Below are 19,832 nucleotides of genomic sequence, written 5' to 3'. Positions count from 1 at the left end.
GGCTCAGAGCTGGCTCCTGGGGATTGGGCAAAGCAGGCAGCGAGGGCAGCAGAGCTGGGAGGGGGATATTCTGCCAGGCCCTTGCCAAAATGGAGAGTCACCTGGTGAGAACTCCTTGTGGGCTCAGGTGTGATCAGCCGAAATAACCGCCCCTGCTCTGCTGCGTGTGGAACAAGCTCACTGAAACCTAAACGAAAGCAGCCGCCCGAGTTCCTGTGAGCGCAGAAGCACGAGCCCTGGGCTTGAAAGGCACGCTGAGAGCCAGCTCTGGCACTTGATTAGTGCCTGCTAAAAATAGCTCCTTGCGTAGGTGGAAGCTCTCCTGAGCTCATAAGCACAAACACAGGACAGGCACAGGCAGGGTTTTTCGGCTGGGGCACCAGGTGAGCAGCGCTGGGACGAGGGCATGGCCAGGCCCATGGGGGAATGTCTGCACCCAGAGTCCTTCCTCTGGGCTGCAGGAGCTCAGTGCTGGAGGAACCCCATCTCTCTACACCATGCTCCACTCCCTGAACAAATATTGCCGTGATCTTTGATGCAGAAGCTCCAGCAGACCTTGTTTGAGCCACGCTGTTGGCTTCCTTGGTGGGATGTGTGTGGGTCTTGAGTAGGCTTTGCCTTCAGGGTCCAGGTGAAGATCCCACAACACTTCCTCGAGGGGGAAAGCACCCTTTTCCCCCTCAACATCCTTCATCCACAAACAGCAACTCCTTGAGAAGGATGCAGCTTCTCTGTGCCCCTGATAACAGCTCTCGATGGGAAACATGTAGGAGGTGGTGCAGGGAGGCAAGTGGATGGAGAAGCACGGGGTGCCATGGGGCTGTGACTCACACAGAGTACCAGAGGGTATCCTGCACCCACGACCCATGTCACAGCCCTGGTGAGCCTGTCAGAAGCACAGACAGCAGCTACAGCACGCTCAGCTATGGGAAGGGAAGATAAAAATGGGGGTGTGAAGGGTGTGGGGAAGAGAAGGCACCACCAGAACCTCATACGGCCACGACTTGTTTTGCAGCACTTCCAGGCTGCTGAATGCCACCCACGCACCCAGGCAGTCTCCAGCACCCGTGGCTGGCACACCCGTGGTGGCACAGGGGAGTGTTGCATGGCCTCCACTCACCCCACATGAAGGTCCAGGTGACTCACACCCTGTCCCATGGCCACAGCAACCACACAGCCCTAAGGTCTGCAGGGCTTTCCTCCACACTGGGAGCACCTCAGGTGGAGGAAGGTCCCAGTGACCCTGGCAGCTGGGGCAACTCTTGCTTTTAACCCCATCCAACCTTAATTGTCCTCAGAACATCTGCCTTTTCCCTCAGCAGATGCACACCTCGTGGCAGCAAGCCCGGGGTTCGCAGTGCCTCAGCAGCTCAGCCCCGTGCCCTCACCACTGCTTCCCCCAGAGTGGGCTGCTCCCAGCACTTGAAACCACGGCACCTTCCCCTCCCCTCCTGTCCGTGCCCCGCCTGAGGTGATGATGGCGACCGTAGCGTTGAATGCCGCGGCGAGAGGCCTCAGCACCGTCCCGCCGCCATCGCCCTTGTCCCTGGGCCGCGGCGCCATCTTGGATCCCCTCAGCCAGCCACGGCCTTGGTCTGGAGGATCCATCGGGCCCCTCTCCCCCACCCCACCATTTCCACCTCTGTGAGGTTCAATGTCTTCTGTTAGTGACGAGCTGCAAACACGCCACGTCGGAAACAGTGTGTGGGAGGCGGGCGGCTTCCCTCCCGCCTCCGCTTCTCTCTGCCCCGGCACGCGCGCTCCCCGGCACCGGCCATGCCGGCCCCTCGCAGGCTGCAGCGGCAAGGCCCAGAGCACATGAAAACACTCTCCTTTTTTGGCCAAGATACTGATCTAAGGCTTTCTCAGGCAGCCCTGGCCACAAGGCTGCATCATGGGAGGACGACCAGTGCTGCCCCTACCGCTGCTGCAGCCCGAAACGCCCTGAGGGGGGTTCCCGCCATTCTTGTGTGTGTGGAAAAACACACACACAAGAGCACAAGAGCACACACACAAGAGCACGACGGGTGTTCCTCGGGCTGTGAGGGGTGTCCGGCTGCCATGGCTGAGCTCAGCTCTCCCCACACACTCTTGGGAAAGGCGACACGCTGCTGTGGCTCCAGCTTGCTGTCTCTGTTGCCCAGCCACGGCCGAGCAGCACACAAGGATGTGATTTTAAAGGTCTTTTCCAACCCAAATATCTTGCAGGGCATGTTGCAGGACAGCCACCTCTGGAGCAGCCACGGGCCTCTGCCTGAATGTGGCAATAATGGAGAGAGGGAGAGGAAAAAACCCACCTTTTTGCACACAGGCTGTGTCACACTTCCAGCTCTCCCACTAAAGCAGCCGTTAGATCTCCCAAAGACACTGGATTTGTTGCTATCTCATTGTGCCCACTGGCTCAGTTTCAGCCCCCTGCCACAAGCAGCTCCCACCTCACCATAAGGACCAGGACCAGCACCAGGATAAACTTTGCTCAACTTCCTCCCCAGTGGCTGGAGCGACCCAACCCACAGCTGAGCTGACCAGAAATAGAGGCTCTTGAACACCATCCCCTCAGCACTAAAAATAGACCCGAGCAGTTAGAAAAAGAAACACCAACCAACCCCCAAAAAGGAGAACAATAACTGCTTGACCATCAAAGAGAAAACAGACTCATTTCGAGGCAGGAGCACCTGAGAACTCTCAGGTTGCGTTTTCTCTTTCTGCAGCAGATGGGTTTGGTTTGCTTTGAAACAGATGAAATACCTCATTGCCACCAGCCTGAGACAACTGGGCTTGGTGAGGCTGGAAAGCAACCCCATGATCAATAGGTCAGAATAAACGACTCATTTTCCTCCTGAGCTTCCTACCCTCTTGTTTCTTATTTGTACAGAAAGAGGCAGAACTTGTGGGCTGAAACTTGGGTGCTGGTCCCACTGCTCACCCGAGGACTTGGCGATTCGTTGCAGTGCTGATGTGGCTCTGCAGGCCTGGCAGCTCCAGCCCACAACTCTGCAAGTACAATCTTGGCCAATGAAAAACCCCCAAAAAGCTCATATCAGTACATAAAGCTCACCATAAATGAGGAAATCTGTTGCAAGCCACCTCTGGCGGGGTTGGCATTAAAAGCTCTGCTGACAGGTGGCTTTTCAGAAGCTGGTATCAAGCCAGCAATGAGAAGTGGGGTATGTTTAGGCTGTTGTATGGGGAGTGTTTGAAGCACAAACCTGGTCACCTGCTGCTGCTGGAAACGTTTTGCCCATCACCTCCAGCTGCACTCACACCATCTCTGTGAGATCCTTGGTCAAGCTCTCTCACCACAGAGGCACTTAAAAAATCAGAGGCATTTAAACCACCTTATAGGCCCTCAACAGCTACACACTTCGTTTGGCTCTGTTGGCCTGCAGTGAATAACTGCAGCAAGAGCTCCATGAAATGATGCAAAGCTCAGGAGGAACCCAGAGTCCACCACAGTGTCCATGGCTTGAGCTTCCAGCATTCAGGACGTTATGGTGCAGCATTTTGGGGACACTTCTCCCTGTTTCAGGACCTTGTTGCAAGTCCCGTGGATGGCTCAGCCATGTTCCCAGCAGGGCTGTGCAGCTGCTCTGCTCTTCTCACTGGCCGTGTGTGAGGTGGAAGGCAGGAGCTGGTGACTGCAGAGCTCTGTGCCCAGTGTCTGCCGTGGCCAAGACACCACAGAAGGTTTGATCCAGCCACCAGCATGGGGCTGCTCAGTGTGGCATTTGCTGGGGAGGTCAGTGGCAGAGGGTTGGGGGGTGCAGAGCTTGGTTAACAGTGGCCAGACCTCTGTGCACATGCATTTGGAGGCTTTTAGCAGCCGGCCCAGCTCATCTGCCTTGCCTCTCTGAGCTGTATCCCCGGTGTTTTGTACCATTCATTAGCCAGGGAGATTACAACGTGCCTGAAACTCGCTACAACCCCCAGCGGCAGCAGCCAGGGCTCCGGGAGGGCTCCAGGAGGTTTTCAGACACTGTTTTATTTCCCAGGGCTCGGCAAATACATTTGCAAAACTGTGCTGTTTCCTCTCTCTTCCTTGCTGCTACAGTTGTGTTAATAAATTCATAGGAAATAATGTTTCTGTATTGCTGACAACTTGCAGAGCCTCAGGTGCAAAAGCAGCAGCAGCAGGGTTCTTGCACACCAAGTGCAAGAGTGAGAGCTGTTGGGACAGACACATCACTGACTGGCCATGGTTGGTTTTGCTGTGCTGGGGAGGGGTTGGTGCAGCGTGGAGCACCCGTGGGTGCAGGCTGCAGGCTTGGGGTCGAAGGGCTGAAGCAGGTTAGCTCATGCCAAGGGCACAGGTCTCTGCAGTGCCGGGGTCTGCTGGGTGCATCCGAGCTGGGGTCCCTCGGAGGGAGAGAGCCATGATCCAGGGAACACTCAGGTGTTCAAACACTTGGTCAGTGCAGGGGAAGGAATCCTACATCCTGAGTGTTGCCCCTCTGTGTTAATGAACTGAAAGAAAAAGCAAAGACCAGGCAGTGCCCCCTCCTTTCCTTTCTCACACCAACAGTAGCTGTGATAGAGAAAAGGGGGGTTTGAGCTGCACAGCTTCTGCTAACGAGCTCGTTACAGGCACCACTTAGTCTCTGAGCAGCCTGGGCTGGGATAAATCCCTCACCTGACACAGATGGGGAGGAAAAGAGAAGCCCTGAAAGGAGAATAGGCAGGGCTGGAGATGGGCTCACAGCCTCCCTGCAGGCATCTCCCTGGGGACTGCCAGCGAGCCTGGGCTGGGGTGAGGTGCAGATTCCCCACTCACTACAGCAAGACCCAGAGCCTCTCTGACACCAGGACCTGCCCTCTGAGCCCTGTGTGGAGGATGTGACTCTGATGGCTGAATAGACCTTTCAGATGGGCAGCACTGAGCACCGGTGCTGGCACCACGGTGTTGGCTGTGCCCAGCACTGCCTTTGCTGGCACAGAGGGATGCACACGCTGCTTGCTGCAGCCCAGGAGCTGTTGCAGGTCGTTCCCACCACAGATCTGCACACCAAGGGCACAGTGACCTCCTGGTGCTGCAGCTTTGCCTGGGATAATGTGTTTACACAGGGAGCTGGGGCAGAGCTGGGCTGCAGCCTTCTGGAAAAGGGACAGTGGTCCTTGAGCCACCAGCCCCTGTCCTTACTACCCATGCAGCCGCATCTCAGCTTGGAAAGCAGCACAATGGGGTGTTTTAGACCCTCCAAAGCAAGACCCAGCATGGAGAAGGATGACATGGGGCCAATCCAGGGCAATGGTGGGGCTGAGGTTGAAACTGGAGCTGGAGCAGCCCAGGAGCCTCTGCAGGACCTGCTGAAAATGGCCCTTGGGGGAGGTGGCGAGGAGCAGTTTGCCTCGTGGCCATGGGTCCTGTGCATGTGCCGCTCTGCAGCCTCTCTAGACCAAGGGAGGCTGCTGCAGGTGTGCCTGGATCCTCTGGCAGAATCTGTATCCTCATGACAGGTGGTTTTTCACCTTTATTGTGTTTTCTCCTATTTTACAGCCAAAACAGCTCTTCTGGGATCGACAGAGGATCAAAACTAATCAGTCTCCTCCAGATCTGCTCTTGTAGAGCTGTGAGACACAGGAGCTGCTCTTCACTCAGGGTTTGGCTTCATGGGAGGATCTGCTCGAGCTGGAGTGGCTTTAAGGTGGAGGGGGACACGGACACGTGCAGCCCTCAGTCAGGGCAGGATGGAGCTTTACCTTGTGCTCTGGCTCTACTCAGAGAAGCAGCATTTAGGAAACACACCTTTTTTGTTGAGCAGGGAATGGGGCTCTGCTGCTTGTTAAACTGAGGAACAGGACCTTACTGTCCCCTCAGGACTGGGGAGGGAGGACCCAGAGCAGCTCCACACCCAGGCTGGACCTGGCACCTGACGCTCCGCAGCTCCCGCAGCCATTCCTCCTCACCTCCCTCTGCCTCCCTGCTGGGACCTGTCTCATTTTCAAATGAGTGGAGACAACCACTAAAACTCAAGAGCTGGGGTTTGTTGGGGGTTTGGGGTTTTTTTCTTGCTTTCCTTTTCTCTGCCACCCCGTCTGTCCAGCGTGTAATGGAAATTTTACCACAGCCGCTCGCGATGAGCAAACAGGAAGCCAGCAGAAAGCGTGGCAGGTCGCTGCAGCCTGGAGCCATGCAACCAGTGACAAGAAAGGCCATAAAAGCCCTGCTGGGGTGGCAGGGTGGAGGAGAGCAGGTGAGGGGGGCCAGGGCCAGGCAGCCACCGCTGCCTCACTGCACCCAGACCCCTGCGGGAGCTCAGGTAAGGCAGGCGCTGCCCTGCACCTTCTCTTTCCCCTTCTCTTTCCCCTTCTCTTTCCCCTTCTCTTTCCCCTTCTCTTTCCCCTTCTCTTTCCCCTTCTCTTTCCCCTTCTCTTTCCCCTTCTCTTTCCCCCTTCTCCAGAAATGATTTCTAATTATTCTTAGAAGTCCTGACTGTGTTTCTATTCAGCTCCTTCTTGCAAAGTGGGAGGTGGGGAGGCATCTGCTGCTACTTCATTGCTCTGTCGCAGCTCGCTAAAGCTCAACCTTGCTCAGAGAAGCGACTTCTCTTTGGCTTTTCCTCTGGTTTTTGATCTTTGCAAGGCTTTAAAAAAACCCCAAAGTCCACCACAGGTTTGTGGTAGAGGTATCTGATAGAGAGAGCTCTGCAATCCCCTTGGGTTCTGCTGGAATGGTTTTTCTTAGCTTTGCTCCTGGGCACATCCAGAGTCTCTCTGTTGAAATTCGGGACACCTGGAGGTGCATCTGGCTCAGTCCCTACCCATGGGGATGTGTTAGGGCCCAGAGAAATGAGAGATCCAGAAAGAGGCTGGTAAATGGGACCCAGGTTCCTCTGTGCCTTCTCCTGAGGGCATTTCTGGACCCACTCACCTCTTGCATGGAGCTTGGTGGCACCAAGTTGGAAAACCCCTTCCTTTTGCTTCCTTCAGCCACTTCCCTTGTTTTCACTGATGAGCTTTTAGCACTTGTTTCTCCACCCTTATAGCAAATCACTGCCATGAGGCTGACAGAGACCCCCCCCCCTTCTCCCTCCAGAAACAATTTCCATCATCCCATGGCGTTAGGAGCCAGCCTGGGAGCCCAGCAGAGAGGCAGCAGGTTTTGGTTACTGAATTCCCAAATGCAGGGCAGTCCCCTCAGTCCCTGGCTCCTGAGTGGGGGTGAGGAGAGGGATCTGCTGTGGAGTCACAGCGAGGGAGCTGCAGCAGGCATGGAAACAGTGTGAAGATGATGATGTGCTAGAGGATTTCCTGGGCTGCAGGCAGACTCACCATCAGTGGTGTTTCCAGGAATGGGCAGCCATCAAAAACAGGGAAGGCAGAGTTAACTTGTGCCAAGCACAGGTTCCCCCTGAGCCCAGCCTTCTTGGTTTGCTTTGGCACCCTCCTGGCCTGGGGAGGCATCACACAACCATTTTGGTTGGAAAAGCCTTTGAAGCTCCTGGAGTGCACCCCCTGCCCTCACCCTGCCCAGCCCAGCACTGACCCACAGCCCTCAGCACCTCAGCCCCACGGCTTTGGGATCCCTCCAGGGCTGGGCACTCCCCCAGCTCCCTGGGCAGCCTGGCACAGGGGCTGACACCCCTCTCAGGGGAAAAGCTCTCAGGCTCCTCCAGGCTGAGCACCCCCATTCCCTCAGCCCCTCCCCAGCACCCTTCTGCTCCAGCCCCTTCCCCAGCTCCGCTGCCCAGCTCTGGCCACGCTGCAGCACCCAATGAGCCTAACACAGAGAAATGCAGCCCCAAGCCCCAGTGTCCCCCTGTCACAGAGGCACTGGGTGATCTTGGCCCCTCTGAGCTCGTGGAGCCTGGGGCTCTGCCCCTCACAGCCAGACACAGACCCCTGCAGCCAGGGGCTCTGCGGGCTGCCTCTCCAAGACTGCTGCCAAATCATGACACGTGTTGAAGTGCAGCACCAACCCAGGACTGAGCAGTTTGGGAGCACAGGGAGGGCAAAGCCTGTGGCCACAACCATCCTACTTCTTCCCAGCCTTTCCAAGCCCACGCTTATGGCTCCACTGGAGATGGTTCTCACTGACCACTCTCTGGGTCCTGGCCCAAGGCAGCTCACACCCTGGGCACCTCCTGCCTTGGTGGCTGCACATGGCCTCAACCTTCCTCATGCCCACACTTTGCAGGGCCACAACCAGTTCCCAACAGCAGCAAAGCCCTTTGCCTGGTCTGGATTGGGTTGGAAGATGTCTGAGTGCTGCAGCAGCTTGGCTTGAGCAGGAATTTCAACCGAGTGAGTCAGAGCCCATGTGAGAGGCTGCAGGGCCAGGCGACTGGGGGTGTTAGGAGGATCAAGTAGGTCCCTTAAGCAACCCCACTGTTAAAACAGAGTTCAGTGTCACCTGCTAACAATGACAAAAGTCTCCACCACTGGCTGGCAAACCCACAGACCCGGCCACTGAGCTGGCTCATGGCAGCATCCCCAGCCTGGGGACACAGCCTTCCCCCAGCCCCTCTCAGCACCCACTTTGGGATGCTGAGCCCCAGCAATGGTACCAGGTGCTGCCATGAGCCCCTGTGGCACCATGCATTAGTGAGAACGAAATAAAAAGGGAGGAAAGCACAGAGGGTGAGCTGCCAGCCCAGCACAGACAGAGGCTCTCGCTGCAACAGCCTCAGTCCCGTGTATCACAGCGGCCCCAGGGGAAAAGAGCCTCCCACCACCATCTCCTTGGGAAGGGGTTGAGCAGGGATGGAGAGGAGCTGGAGTGCTGCCATGGGAAGGCAGAGCCAAGGGGCTGCTGCTCCTCTCTCTCTCTTCCAAATCCCTCAAAGGTTGTTCTGGGTGAGCACGTGGCGCGAGGCACAAGACACAGGGCGCGGGGGGCAGTGGCTGCCCGAGCGAGGGGCATCTCCAGGACTGTCTAACCTGAGAATGGTGAAACATGAGGGTCAATCTCAGGTTCGTCAGCCCAGGAGATGCCATCTCCAGAGCGGGATGGGCACCACAGCCCCTCCCTCCACCCCACACAGCGGGAAGGCAGAGGAGCTTTGTCAACCCCGGCATGGCTCTTTGTGAAGGACCAGGGTGGGTGCCAGCTCCCAAGGAGCAAAGGGAGGAAAGTGGCTGCCAGATTCCTCCTGTTCCTTAGGAGAAGCTGCTGGAAGTTCGGCCACACTTCAGCGCCGCCGCTGCCGCAGTCGGCCGAGCCCCGGCTGCCGCGTGTGACTTGTTGTTCACGAGACAAGAGTGCTAAAAGCTCCTAATTAGGAGCCCCTTTGACTCCCAGCAGCTGCGTGGCTGCCGGATCTGTGCCTCTGCAAGGCAGCCAGCACAGCCCAGGGGTGAATTCGGCACCCCCGAAAGCATCGTTAGCGCGTCTCTCCTCACGCTCCTGACGAGAGGAAGACAGTGACGTCCCTAAAAGTGCCGATAATGAATCCCCAGGCAGCGCGGGGCCCTTCTGGCTGAATGTGTCAGTAACTGCTGAGGGCACGAGGGAAAGAAACACTTATTTACTTTAATTTTCTGAGTGGAACTTCCCAAATAAAACACGAGTACAGGAGGCACTTGCTGGATTCGGCGTCTTCCCTACAATTCAATGACCACATGGACTGAAAGGAAGAAAAATGGTCTGAGGCTACGGGGGTAAAAGCTGGAGCGAGGGCTCCAGGCAGGGACAGGCTCAGGCTTCGGGGGGAGAGAGGGAAAAGGAGGCTCAGGTGGAGCCCTGGAAATTGCATCGGGTCTCAATGATTCAGGGAAGAAAAGGATTCAGACAATGCCTGGCACACAAAGCAGGAGGGAGGCAGATGCTCCCCTCTCCTGTGCCTCTGATGGCCGCTTTGCAAGGGGTTAATTTAGCGGTGGAGGGGGAGCCCCCAGCTGCCCCCACCCCCAAATCCCCGGGTCCCCTTTCAGCGACACCCCCACAAGGCAGCAGAGCTCTTGTTTTTCAGGTGGCTCCTGACCTGGAGGAGGTTGTGGGGGTTCTTGCCATTCATTCGAGTTCTATTTCAGGTGGCTTTGTTTGCTTGGTTCAGGGTTTTTTTTCCCTCCCTCTTTTCTCTTGAAATGTTTATTCCTCACGAGGGAATTTTAATTTTAGAAACAGCAGCACTTTTGTGAAGTGCAGTGGCTGCTGAGCACCGAGTGCTGGATGATGGGAGCTCCGGCAGGGAGGGAGGCACACGTGAGGACCCCGGGCTTGTGCCCAGACAGACAACCATCACACCCCGGGCTTGTGCCCAGACAGACAACCATCACACCCCGGGCTTGTGCCCGGAGGCGTGTGTCTGTGCCAGGCGACCTGGCTGCGGAAACGCCATCCATTCGTTTTCTGCTCTGCCACAGGGGAAGATCACTCCGCAGAAGTTTCCACCGGCGTGGTGCGGGGCAGTGAGTCCGTCGGAGGAGCCGGGCAGGGCTGTCTGTGCCTGCGCTCTGAGGGGCTCGGGAGGCTGAGTGTGGGGTCGTGTCCGAGCTCCTGAAACACGTCAGGGTGTGACACGGGAGCGGGGGCTCGGCTGCATGGTCCTGCCACACACGAGGGCGGAGATCCATCACGCAACCCCCTTTCTCCAAACACCCCCATGTCCCGAACATCCCCCCCCCGCCGCTCACAGACACCCCCAAACCATTTCTGCCCCCTTGCACACACTCCCCACCCCTCCACGGACCCTCCCACAACACTCCCCCCACCCCTCCCGTGCCCCCGTGTCGTCTCCCCTGCCCATTAACTCCTCCATCCTCCCTCCGCCCCTCACTCCCCGTGTACCCCAGACCCCTCTGCCGCCGTTCTCCGCCCCCCCCCCCGCCAGCGCGGCGGCCGTTCAGCACCGCGGACAGCTCCGGGCCCGCCTCGCGGGGGGGCGCCCGGTACAGCGCGGTCACGTGGGTCCCGCCCCGTATATAGCGCGGAGCCGGGCGCGCGGCGGCGCGGAGCGTCCCGGCGGGCGGAGCGGTGGCGAGCGGTGAGTCCCCACACCCGGGACACCCGGCCTCCCCCCGCACGAGGCACCCGGGGCCTGAGGGTACCCTGCCTGGGGTCGGGGGATTCCTGGGACGAAGTGTTGTGCCAGGGGAAGGGTCCCAGGTCTTTCGGGGGAGGGGTCCCGAAGCTCAAGGGGAGGTTCAAACTCTCGGGAGGGTCCCGTCGAGCGGCCGGTGGTGTCCCATGAGCGGGGGTGGGGTTGGGGAGGTCTCATCATGGTATTGTGGGGGTGCCGTCCTGTCCCTGGGAGAGGGGTTCCAGCCCCCCACGAGGTCCTGTCCCAGGGAGGGGGTGTCCGTTATCGGTGGGGGTGGTCTTCCCACAAAGGGATGGGGGGGGTGTGTCTTATTCCTCTGGCTTGTGTCCCTCCTGGTGTGAAGCCCCTCGGATGCTCCCTGATTGCAGAGGGGAGGATGTGAGGGTCTAGGGGGTATGTTTGGGGGGCTTTTGCAGGTCTCTAGCCCCCTCCCCGAGCAGCTGCCATGCGGGTCAGGATGATTTCGGCTGCCTCCGTCCTCGTCCTGCTCTTCCTTCCCTCGGAGACCTGCTCGTCCCTGCAGTGGCCCTGGGCCCCATCCCGCAGGCTGACCCTGGCCCCCCAGCCCACCTGGGAGTCCTGGCCGGGAACCTCGCGACCCCTGGTCCCCTCTGCAGGCCCAGTGCCCCAAAGACTGTGCCACCTCCGTGGGCCAGAGCCCACCCCGGCCCCCCGTACCCGCCGGGGGCTTCCAAGCGGGAAGAGGCGAGAGGGGAAACCCAACTCGTTGGATCTCACCTTCCACCTCCTGCGCGAGTTCCTGGAGATGTCCCGGGAGGAGAGACTGGCCCAGAAGGCTCTCAGCAATAAGCTCTTGCTGCAGAGTATAGGGAAATGAGGGAAGGTCGTTTTGGAGAAGGAAAAGGGTGGGACTGACCCTATAGTGAGCAGCCAGGGCAGAGGGGAGAAGGGGGGGGATGCTGCTGCCCAGCAGCCGTGGGAGCCCCCCTCACTTTGCCTATCGCTGCGTCCCGTGTGTTGCTCTCACTGTTGTGCATTAAAGTTGCCCTCGTACCTGCCCCTGCTGCTGTGCTCTTGCCCCTGGGGAGGGGGGAATATCCCTGATGAATGCTGGAGCAATCTCAGGGTGAGAGGTGGTGGCACAAAGAGCTCCGAGGGCTGCAGCTCAGGGGGTTCCTCGGGTGGGAGAGGTGTGAACTGCACCACTCAGCAGCTGTGGGAACGTGGGAGGGGGGTGTGTGTGTGTGTGTGCACATGCACACAGGCTTGTCCATCAGCATCACCCAAGACCCTGTTCCCATCACCAGTGACTTCACTGCCATCACCTGGGAGCCCTTTGCTCTCATCCAGGACCCAGGACTGATCACCATCACCCCTGCAGCCAGATACCAGCATCCCACAGAGCCCCAAAGGTCTCTTCCCAGGGCTGCAGCAGCAGCACCTCCAGCCTTGGCAACTAAAAATATCCCACAGGGAGTGGTCCTGGGTCTCACAAACCAAGTCTGATCTTGCCTGAAGCTGGTGGTGACACAGGACAAAGCTGCTCCTCTTGCTGCTAATGCTCTGTGGTCATTTGGTGAGCTGCTTGCTTTGCTTCTGTAAAGGTACAGTTTCTCCTTTTATGACAAAAGGTAAGAAAATCATGAAAGGAGTAATTACTGCGAGGAAAGAGAGGACTGGTTTGTGAATCCTGAGGCAATTACCCCCAGCCTGAGGCAGCCAGAGCTGCTCAGAAGCACTTTTATCCCCCTCTGGAAAGCTGAGGGCTTGCTGAGGCAGAAGGAGGGTCAGGGTGGCTGAGCTGAGGCCCCTGGGCTTGGCAGGAGGAGGAGGAGGAAGATTTCTGCTGCTTGCAGAGTGCCTCCTGAAGGCAGGACAAGTGCTTGGGGAACAGCAGCTGTGGGGCCCATCCCTGGGGGGGCAGAGGGGACATTTCCCTCTTTGGCAGGTGCTGGTGCATCCTCCTGCCCCATGAGGGGTCTGGCCCCGGCTGTGGGTGCCAGCCCTGTGTCCTCCAGCCTTCCTGGGGCAGGAACAGCTTTGGCAGAGGGGGTTGCTCAGGGCCTCAGGCTGGGAGCTGTGCTCTGGACAGGGCTTCAGCCCCTAAAGCTGCTGCCTCGCAACACTGAGCCTTCCAGTGTCACACACAGCAGGAGGCTGGGACCAGCTTTAATGAAACCTGAGCTGGGTGGCTCTTGGAGGAAGATGAGTGTCCGTGTGAGAGCTCTCCTGACTCTGCAGCAGCAGCAAGAGCACCTCAGCCCTCCCCACTGCTTCAGCCCCTGTGCTTGGAGCCGTTCCTGCTGTGGGGCTGTGCTGGGGCAGGATGGAGCTGGGCTGGCTTTGGGGCACAGCCCATGGCAGGGGGAGGGTTTGCTCCACAGCAGCCCCTGAGGAAGGGGTAAAAGTATTTTGGGGCTGCACACAGAGCCCTCTGCAAAGCCCAGCGTCCTGGGCATCCCCTCCCCAGGGCCAGCTCAGCCCTGCAGCCCCTTCCAGCTCAGGAAACAAAAAGCCCATTCCTGTGCATTTTGGAGTTTTTTTCCTGCACTGAAAACATTTCTTTTACAGCAGTGGGTTCAGATAACTTAGCAATCTTTATTTTTAGTTGATATTCAGACATACAATACACAAATTACCATGCTAGAACAGCAGCTCAGTCCCTCTGCCGTGCCCGCGGGTATGTACAGGAGCTCAGTAGTATCGAGTGCTACGATCCACAGACAGCCACAGCTACTTACATACAACCCAAAGGATGGTCCTTCAGTAACATAACAAAATATATATATGTCTATATTATAATTGCTCTTTTTTTTCCCCCCCAGATGCATTTATGCTTCCCCTGGGGGTTGTTTTTACACAGCTTTTTGGGCTCCCTCCCACACCCCACCCGAGCTGAAGTGCAAACGCAGACACGGTCCCGACCAGAGGCCAACGCCAACGGCTCTCGCTGGGAAGGAGTGAGATCAGGGCTCTGCTCACATGCAAAATGAGGATGAAGCCCCCCACCCTGGGGTGAGACAGCCCAAAGGACACAGCCCCAGCCTGGGCACGGCGGGCAGAGGGGGTGAGGAGGAGGGAGGAATGGTGGCGGTGGGCCCCGGGCAGGGTGAGGGAACATGGCAAAGCTCAGGGCTCAGATACTGTGATAGACAGACAGACAGAACTTCACATGTGTAGGAGATAATGGGATCCACCCCCCTGCCCCAGTATTCCTCCTCCCTGCTGGGTTTCACACCTCAGCACAGCCCCTGGGCCCGGGCAGGGGGGCTGCAGGTGTCACCCAGCTCCAGCAGAAGCCACTTGGCGGCACTCAGCTCCACGGGCCACAGCCCTCACCTCACACTGGCCACTTTGCAGCAACCACGAGCCCTTTTCCAACAGCTGTTCCCACCCCTTGCTTCACCCAACAGCTTCCTCCCCCCCTCCTTCACCAGCCATCCAACCCCACAGACCTCGGTCGGGTTTCTTTTGCTGCAGCTGAAAGGAAACGGCACAATCCTGGCCAGGCAGAACTCACACCTCCTGCTCCTCTGGCTGAGTTCACAGCACCACGTTGAGCCAAAGTTCATGTTTTTACCACCAAAGGCAAAGCAGCAGCAAGAGCTAGGGCCCAGCTGTCCCATCAATATATACATATGTGCATATATACATACATACACGTGAGGTGGCAGCACAGGGGGCCATGGCAACGGAGACTGCAACGCGGGCACAAGCACAAGGAAACCCCCAGATCCACGTGTTCCATCAGCCCTCCACGCCAGCCAGGGCTGAAACACCCCCTGGAAACATCCACAGGCAGCTCCTGCCCCACATCCTGGGGGTTTCCTTCCCTTCTGAGGGCAGCTGGAGCAGGCACAGCCCAGCTCCGGCTCGAGGGGCTGGGGACGAGGGGCAGCTCCCAGGATTCAAGTAAATCGTTGGGGTTTGGGAAGGGGAGGACAAGAGGCTGCTCACAGCCCCCAGGAATGCAGCCCAGGGTGTGGGGAGAGGGGGTGCAGAGGACCACAGCACTCCAGGATGAATGGCTATACATATACATATACATATACATATACATATACATATACATATACATATACCCACCAGCAATTCCCAGCATCTCACCTTTGGACAGCACAGCTCCCTGCACACAGGGTGCTGCCAGTGGATTTCCAAAGGAAGGGCTGTCTTTGTCTGGCTTGTGCCAATGTCCAAGGACAGAGGGTTTCCCTCACACAGTTTCTGCTTGTACAAAAGCACCTTTGGGGAAGGAAATGGGGATTCCAGTCTTGCCAGGCCCTGGCCAGCACATGGGATGTGGAGCAGAGCACAGCTGTGGTGGGACAGGTTTCCTGCTGCCCTGTTAGCTCACAGGGACATTTCTCTCTGGGTGTTTTCAGCAGGTGTTGGTGCAATGACACACCAGGAACTGGATGATTTCCACCGTGCAGCAAATGACACAGCACGTGAAGTTTACACTGACCTTATGCTACAAACACTTGTCCTGGGGGGAGCCACCTTTCCCAGCTCCAAGATTGAAGTGGATTTAAACAACACCCAGAATCATCAACACAAAGTGGGGGCTGCAAAAGCCTCCCCTCCCTGGTACAAGTGGCGTTGGTTGCATCGGGGTGAGGGGGAAAATCGATGGTGCAAAAACCCTCCCCCAGTTATCTGGTAATGGGGAGGACAGGGAAGGGCATCAACTGGCCAAGGGCTGTGGGTCCTGCTCTCAAGGGTGTCTACAGTGCAAGTGCTCTGCTGTAACCCTCCAAAGCAGCACCCCCAAGGCCCCTGATGGATGGGACAGGAGTGGCTTTGCCCTGGTGACACCCACAGCATTTACAGAACAAAGGGGGTTGAAATCCTTCCTTCCCTGACCACAGCTCTGCTGCAGGTGTCTCTCTGCACCCCTCAAGTGCTCCTCTTTCTCCTCCTCCTCCTGGCAGCCTTTCTCCTCAGACCTCAGGCTGTGCTGAGCCAGCCCTCGAGGAGCATCATGTTTTGAAGGCCAGGATGAGCACTGATATCTAAAGCAGTTTAAAAAGATTACAAATCTACAAAGGAGACTAAAAAGATAACATGGCTCTAAAACAGCACTGCTGGAACCCACAGGGACCCACCCACCCCCGAGCAGCTGCCACTGAGGGTGACATGAACCAATGTATATACAGATAAAGAGCTCAGAATTGCCTACAAACATCCCTAACAAATGCAACTGGCATCTCATGGGTGCAGCACCCCTTGGGTCACTCACAGTGAACCTACAGCTGGTTGTACTAGAGGGTATGTGGGGATTTCCCCCTCCTGGGGGGGACAGGCAGTCTCAGCACCACCCCCCACCTCCTCCTCCTCCTCCCAAGGGATGGACCCCAAGGGAGGCAGCAGCTTCCTCTCGTTGCCCTAAGCTACAGCTGGAGAAGAAAGTCAGTGGTCCTTAAAGCCAATCAGCAGACGCTCTCCAGATCAGGGTCTCCTCACACTCCTCCTCAGGAGGAGCTACAAGGGCTGAGAACATCAGTGCTGAGGAGGTTCCAGGAGCTGGAGGAGGGTGGCTGAATGACAGCAAGGGAGTCTGAGGCAACTTGTAAGACATGACACAAACTTTTAAGAAGCAAAAATAGGCATCTCTATAAAATCAACTCAAAGCTCAAGTTTTAACTCTGGCAACACACTGGACAGAGAGCAGCAGGTTTGCTTTTGGAAGGAAACATTCTGCACTAAGTCAGGTACTGGGCTGCAGCCCTGGGGCTGTGAGGGAGCCTCCCCAGCACATTCCCAACACAACTTTGCATTTCCTGGGATTCAACTTGGCTGTTGGCAAGTGCAACCCGTGTCAGAGCCTGGGACACTCCTGTGCCTCACCTACAGGAGCAGAAAGAAGCGGCCATTGAGCCGCTTCCAGTCTGGTTACACAGGCTTTGCTTTGTAGCTTTGTAGCTCAAAGAACTAGATTAATACACAATCATCTGGAATTTAAAGATACAGAGGGAAGTGGGCAAACTTAACACCATTCCAAACCCCATGAGGGTCCATCTACAGCCGTGTTTCCCATCTTCCCCTGTAGCTGGGGGCTCACAGAGGTTTCCCTGGGAGCATCCGACCTTATTCTGGCACGTAACAGCCATTTGCTGCTGCCAGGCTGCCCACAGCCCCAGCTGAGGGGAAAGCAGCCCCTCTCAAAGAGCCAAACTGCACACTTCCCCCAGTGTCATCTCCAGGCAGGGAATGGCATCGCCTCCCACCCTCGTTTGCTGCCCACAGTGCCCGCAGAGCGACTCCAAGGACGTTACACATCTCCCCAGAGCCACAGCTCCCCCCAGCCTCTTTAGCTGGCTGCAAGTAACACAAAGGAGTTAAGAAATATGAACATTATTCTGAATTCACACCTCCAGCCTGCCCCCAGCAGAGCAATGACTGGAACAACTGGCCCCCTGTCACCCGTCCGGATGGACACGGCATCTGACACAGCACCTGGAAACAGCCTTTGCCTCGTTCTACCCACTACACCCCCTCACAAAGCCAATCCAAACCCCTCTAACACTTTTTGCTTTTCCCCCAAGGCCATAAGTTGCACAGACAAAGGCAACTTGAACCAGGGAGGGTTTTGGGGAGAAAGCCTGCAGATATTCAAGCCTGTTCCAGCATCCAGCATCCAGCATCAAGAACAGGTGAAATCCACAAGCACAGCCAATGTGAGATTATGGTTTTTAAGCCTAAAAAACTGCTTTTCATCCCAAGGGGTCAAAGAAAGCCTTGAATTAAATAAAGTCCTCAAGCCAAAACATACACAACTGTCCTCAAGGCCATCCAAGAAAGTATTCCAGACAGAAAAAACGTATCTTCCAGTAAACCAGCAAGTCTCAGGTCCAAAGGGATTACTCACCGAGGAGGAAAGGAGTGGACAAGAGTGTGAACAGGAAAGCCTGACTCTGGAAACATCCCTCTCTCAGCATCAAGAGCACAGGGAGGATGTTTCTGTCCACCCAGTACGTTGGATGTGCTGTCACGTCCGGATTCTTTATGCTCCATCATCCTTGGCTCAAGCAAAGACAGTGTGAAAGTGAATTCAGAAGGACTCTGTGGCAGGAGAGTCTCTTTCCTCTCCTGGAGGTTTCCTTACGGCCTGATGGTGCTTCAGCCCCTTCAGAGGGACGCCTGGGTCTTGTGAAGGAGCAGCAAACGCCGAGCACAAGGCTGGGAAGAGCCTCTCAACAGAAACAGGTGGGAAATGGAAAAGGGGGAGACAGGGGGTGCAAGAGACAGCAGAGGCTTTGTGATATAAAACTATAAAGATCAAAATGGAAGGGGCTGTAATTAAGCACTAAAAGTGCCAAGGGTAGCTTCTCTGGGAGCTGTTCCAAGTCCTCAATCTGTATCATCTCCAGCAGGATCACCATCACTAACATATCCCAGCAATGCAGCAGCTGCCTGAAATGCTCTTTTAACAGCTAAATCTGAATAACCCACAGCTTCCAGAGCAGTATTCAAACACGGTTTGGTTTCAAAACAGCACAGGAAACCTTTCAATGGCTTCCCCACAATGGTTCTGAGGAAACAAAACCCCCAGTGCCGGTGTAAAATAACCTAAACGAGAGACAAGGTGCAGATCATACAACAGAAACACAGAGAAGGCTGCCTGCCTCTTCAAGCCCCACAAAGATGAGATAATTAAAGGACTAATGTATTAGAAAAGCTTCTAAAAAAAGACATGTAATGCCTGATTTGTCTGTTAGAAGCTCGACTCGTTAGGACAGACCTCTAAAACCCCTTTTTGCTTCCACCCGTCCCTGCCGCTGCCCACTGGCTGCATTTCACTTTAAGACTCTCATGCACTCGACAGAAGCTGCATCATTTTGGTCTTTAGCATTTCAGCAACACAACCTGAGTCCAACCAAAGCAGCTTTGTGCTTGGGAGTGGAGATCCCAGCAGCACCTCAGCCCGTTCCCAGCCGGCTGCGTTAGTGGCGAACCGCGGGGAGCGGCTGCGCTGAGGGCGGCCTCGCACGGAAAGGGCTGCTCATCGACTCACTGCTCAAAGGCTGGAAGCTCTCCCTTCTCATTAGGCAAGGTGGATTTATTTCAGCTGCAAACCAGCACTAGAGAGAACCCCAGCTCTGCAGGACTGGTGGGTTTTGGTTCTTGGCTTTGTAAACTTGCTTAGGTAAGAACGCAAGGAGAGGAGGAGGAATAAAGGAGTCGGTTGCTTGCACTCAAATGAAAACCGTGATCTTTGTCAGGTCCTCGACAGCTCAGCTGTGTGGGAGAGTGGTGGCTCCTGTGGAACTTTGGACATCTCACCTTTGAGGCCAGTACCACTGCTTAAAAATGCAGAATGTCTCCATCACACCGACACCGTGACAACTCAACACGTTACACCACAGACACGGAACGGAACTCCGCACATGCTACCAAAACAACCCCAAACCCAACCAAAACCAGGGGGGGACAACAGAAAAAAAACCAGAAAGGAAAGGAAACAAACATGAGACCGTAGCTAAACTGCTTTAAATACTGCATGCTACAGCACTTCACGTGTCATCCAGGTACGACACCGAAAGGTGACAAAAGGCTGAAGGGATTACAAAATGTTGTCGGCAGGTTGGAAAGCTGCCTCCTTACTGTGGCAGGATGATTCCCCCTCCCCGCTCTCTACGGCTAATGTTCATGATTCTAGTGTTGAGTTGGCCATGTAGTATTTGTTTTTTCTTATCCATTCTAATGAGAGTGTTTCCTTAGCTTAGTTAAATCCATCGGTGTGGTAGCTGGGGTGCGAGTCGGCCGTGAGCTGGGTCGTCTCTGTGGCTGATGCTGGCTGTATCACAATAGGTGCATCTGAGGCCTCTGAAAAGTGGAGACAAGAGGCTTAGAGGAACAAACAGCATCGTGTGAGTGGGTAAAGTGTAAGTC

The 19,832-nt window shown here is 56.2% G+C and overlaps 2 protein-coding genes across 3 annotated transcripts in view; one reads left to right on the top strand and one right to left on the bottom strand.

Annotated features, from left to right (window-relative positions):
* Nucleotides 1-11,424: 11,424 nt before the first annotated feature.
* Nucleotides 11,425-11,817, top strand: LOC133626896 (corticoliberin-like). Its single transcript, XM_062008826.1, has one exon. It carries the CDS (start codon nt 11,425-11,427, stop codon nt 11,815-11,817), a length of 393 nt encoding a protein of 130 aa, XP_061864810.1.
* Nucleotides 11,818-13,518: 1,701 nt separating this feature from the next.
* Nucleotides 13,519-19,832, bottom strand: part of DNAJC5 (DnaJ heat shock protein family (Hsp40) member C5) — a 32,777-nt gene continuing 26,463 nt past the window's right edge. For both annotated transcript variants that reach the window (XM_062009144.1, XM_062009145.1), the window contains one exon: nt 13,519-19,766. In XM_062009144.1, the coding sequence (XP_061865128.1) occupies nt 19,663-19,766 (104 nt within the window). In that variant the 3' untranslated portion in view covers nt 13,519-19,662. The remainder of the gene's footprint in view (nt 19,767-19,832) is intronic.

Source organism: Colius striatus, chromosome 16, assembly GCF_028858725.1.
Source record: "Colius striatus isolate bColStr4 chromosome 16, bColStr4.1.hap1, whole genome shotgun sequence".
NCBI classification, from domain to species: domain Eukaryota; kingdom Metazoa; phylum Chordata; class Aves; order Coliiformes; family Coliidae; genus Colius; species Colius striatus.
The sequence above is the reverse complement of the archived record's forward strand: the minus strand, read 5'-3'. Positions and strand labels throughout refer to the sequence as shown.

Bases quoted from the DNA above. Each gene is read 5' to 3' on its own strand.
- LOC133626896 (XM_062008826.1), top strand. From the start codon at position 11,425: ATGCGGGTCAGGATGATTTCGGCTGCCTCCGTCCTCGTCCTGCTCTTC.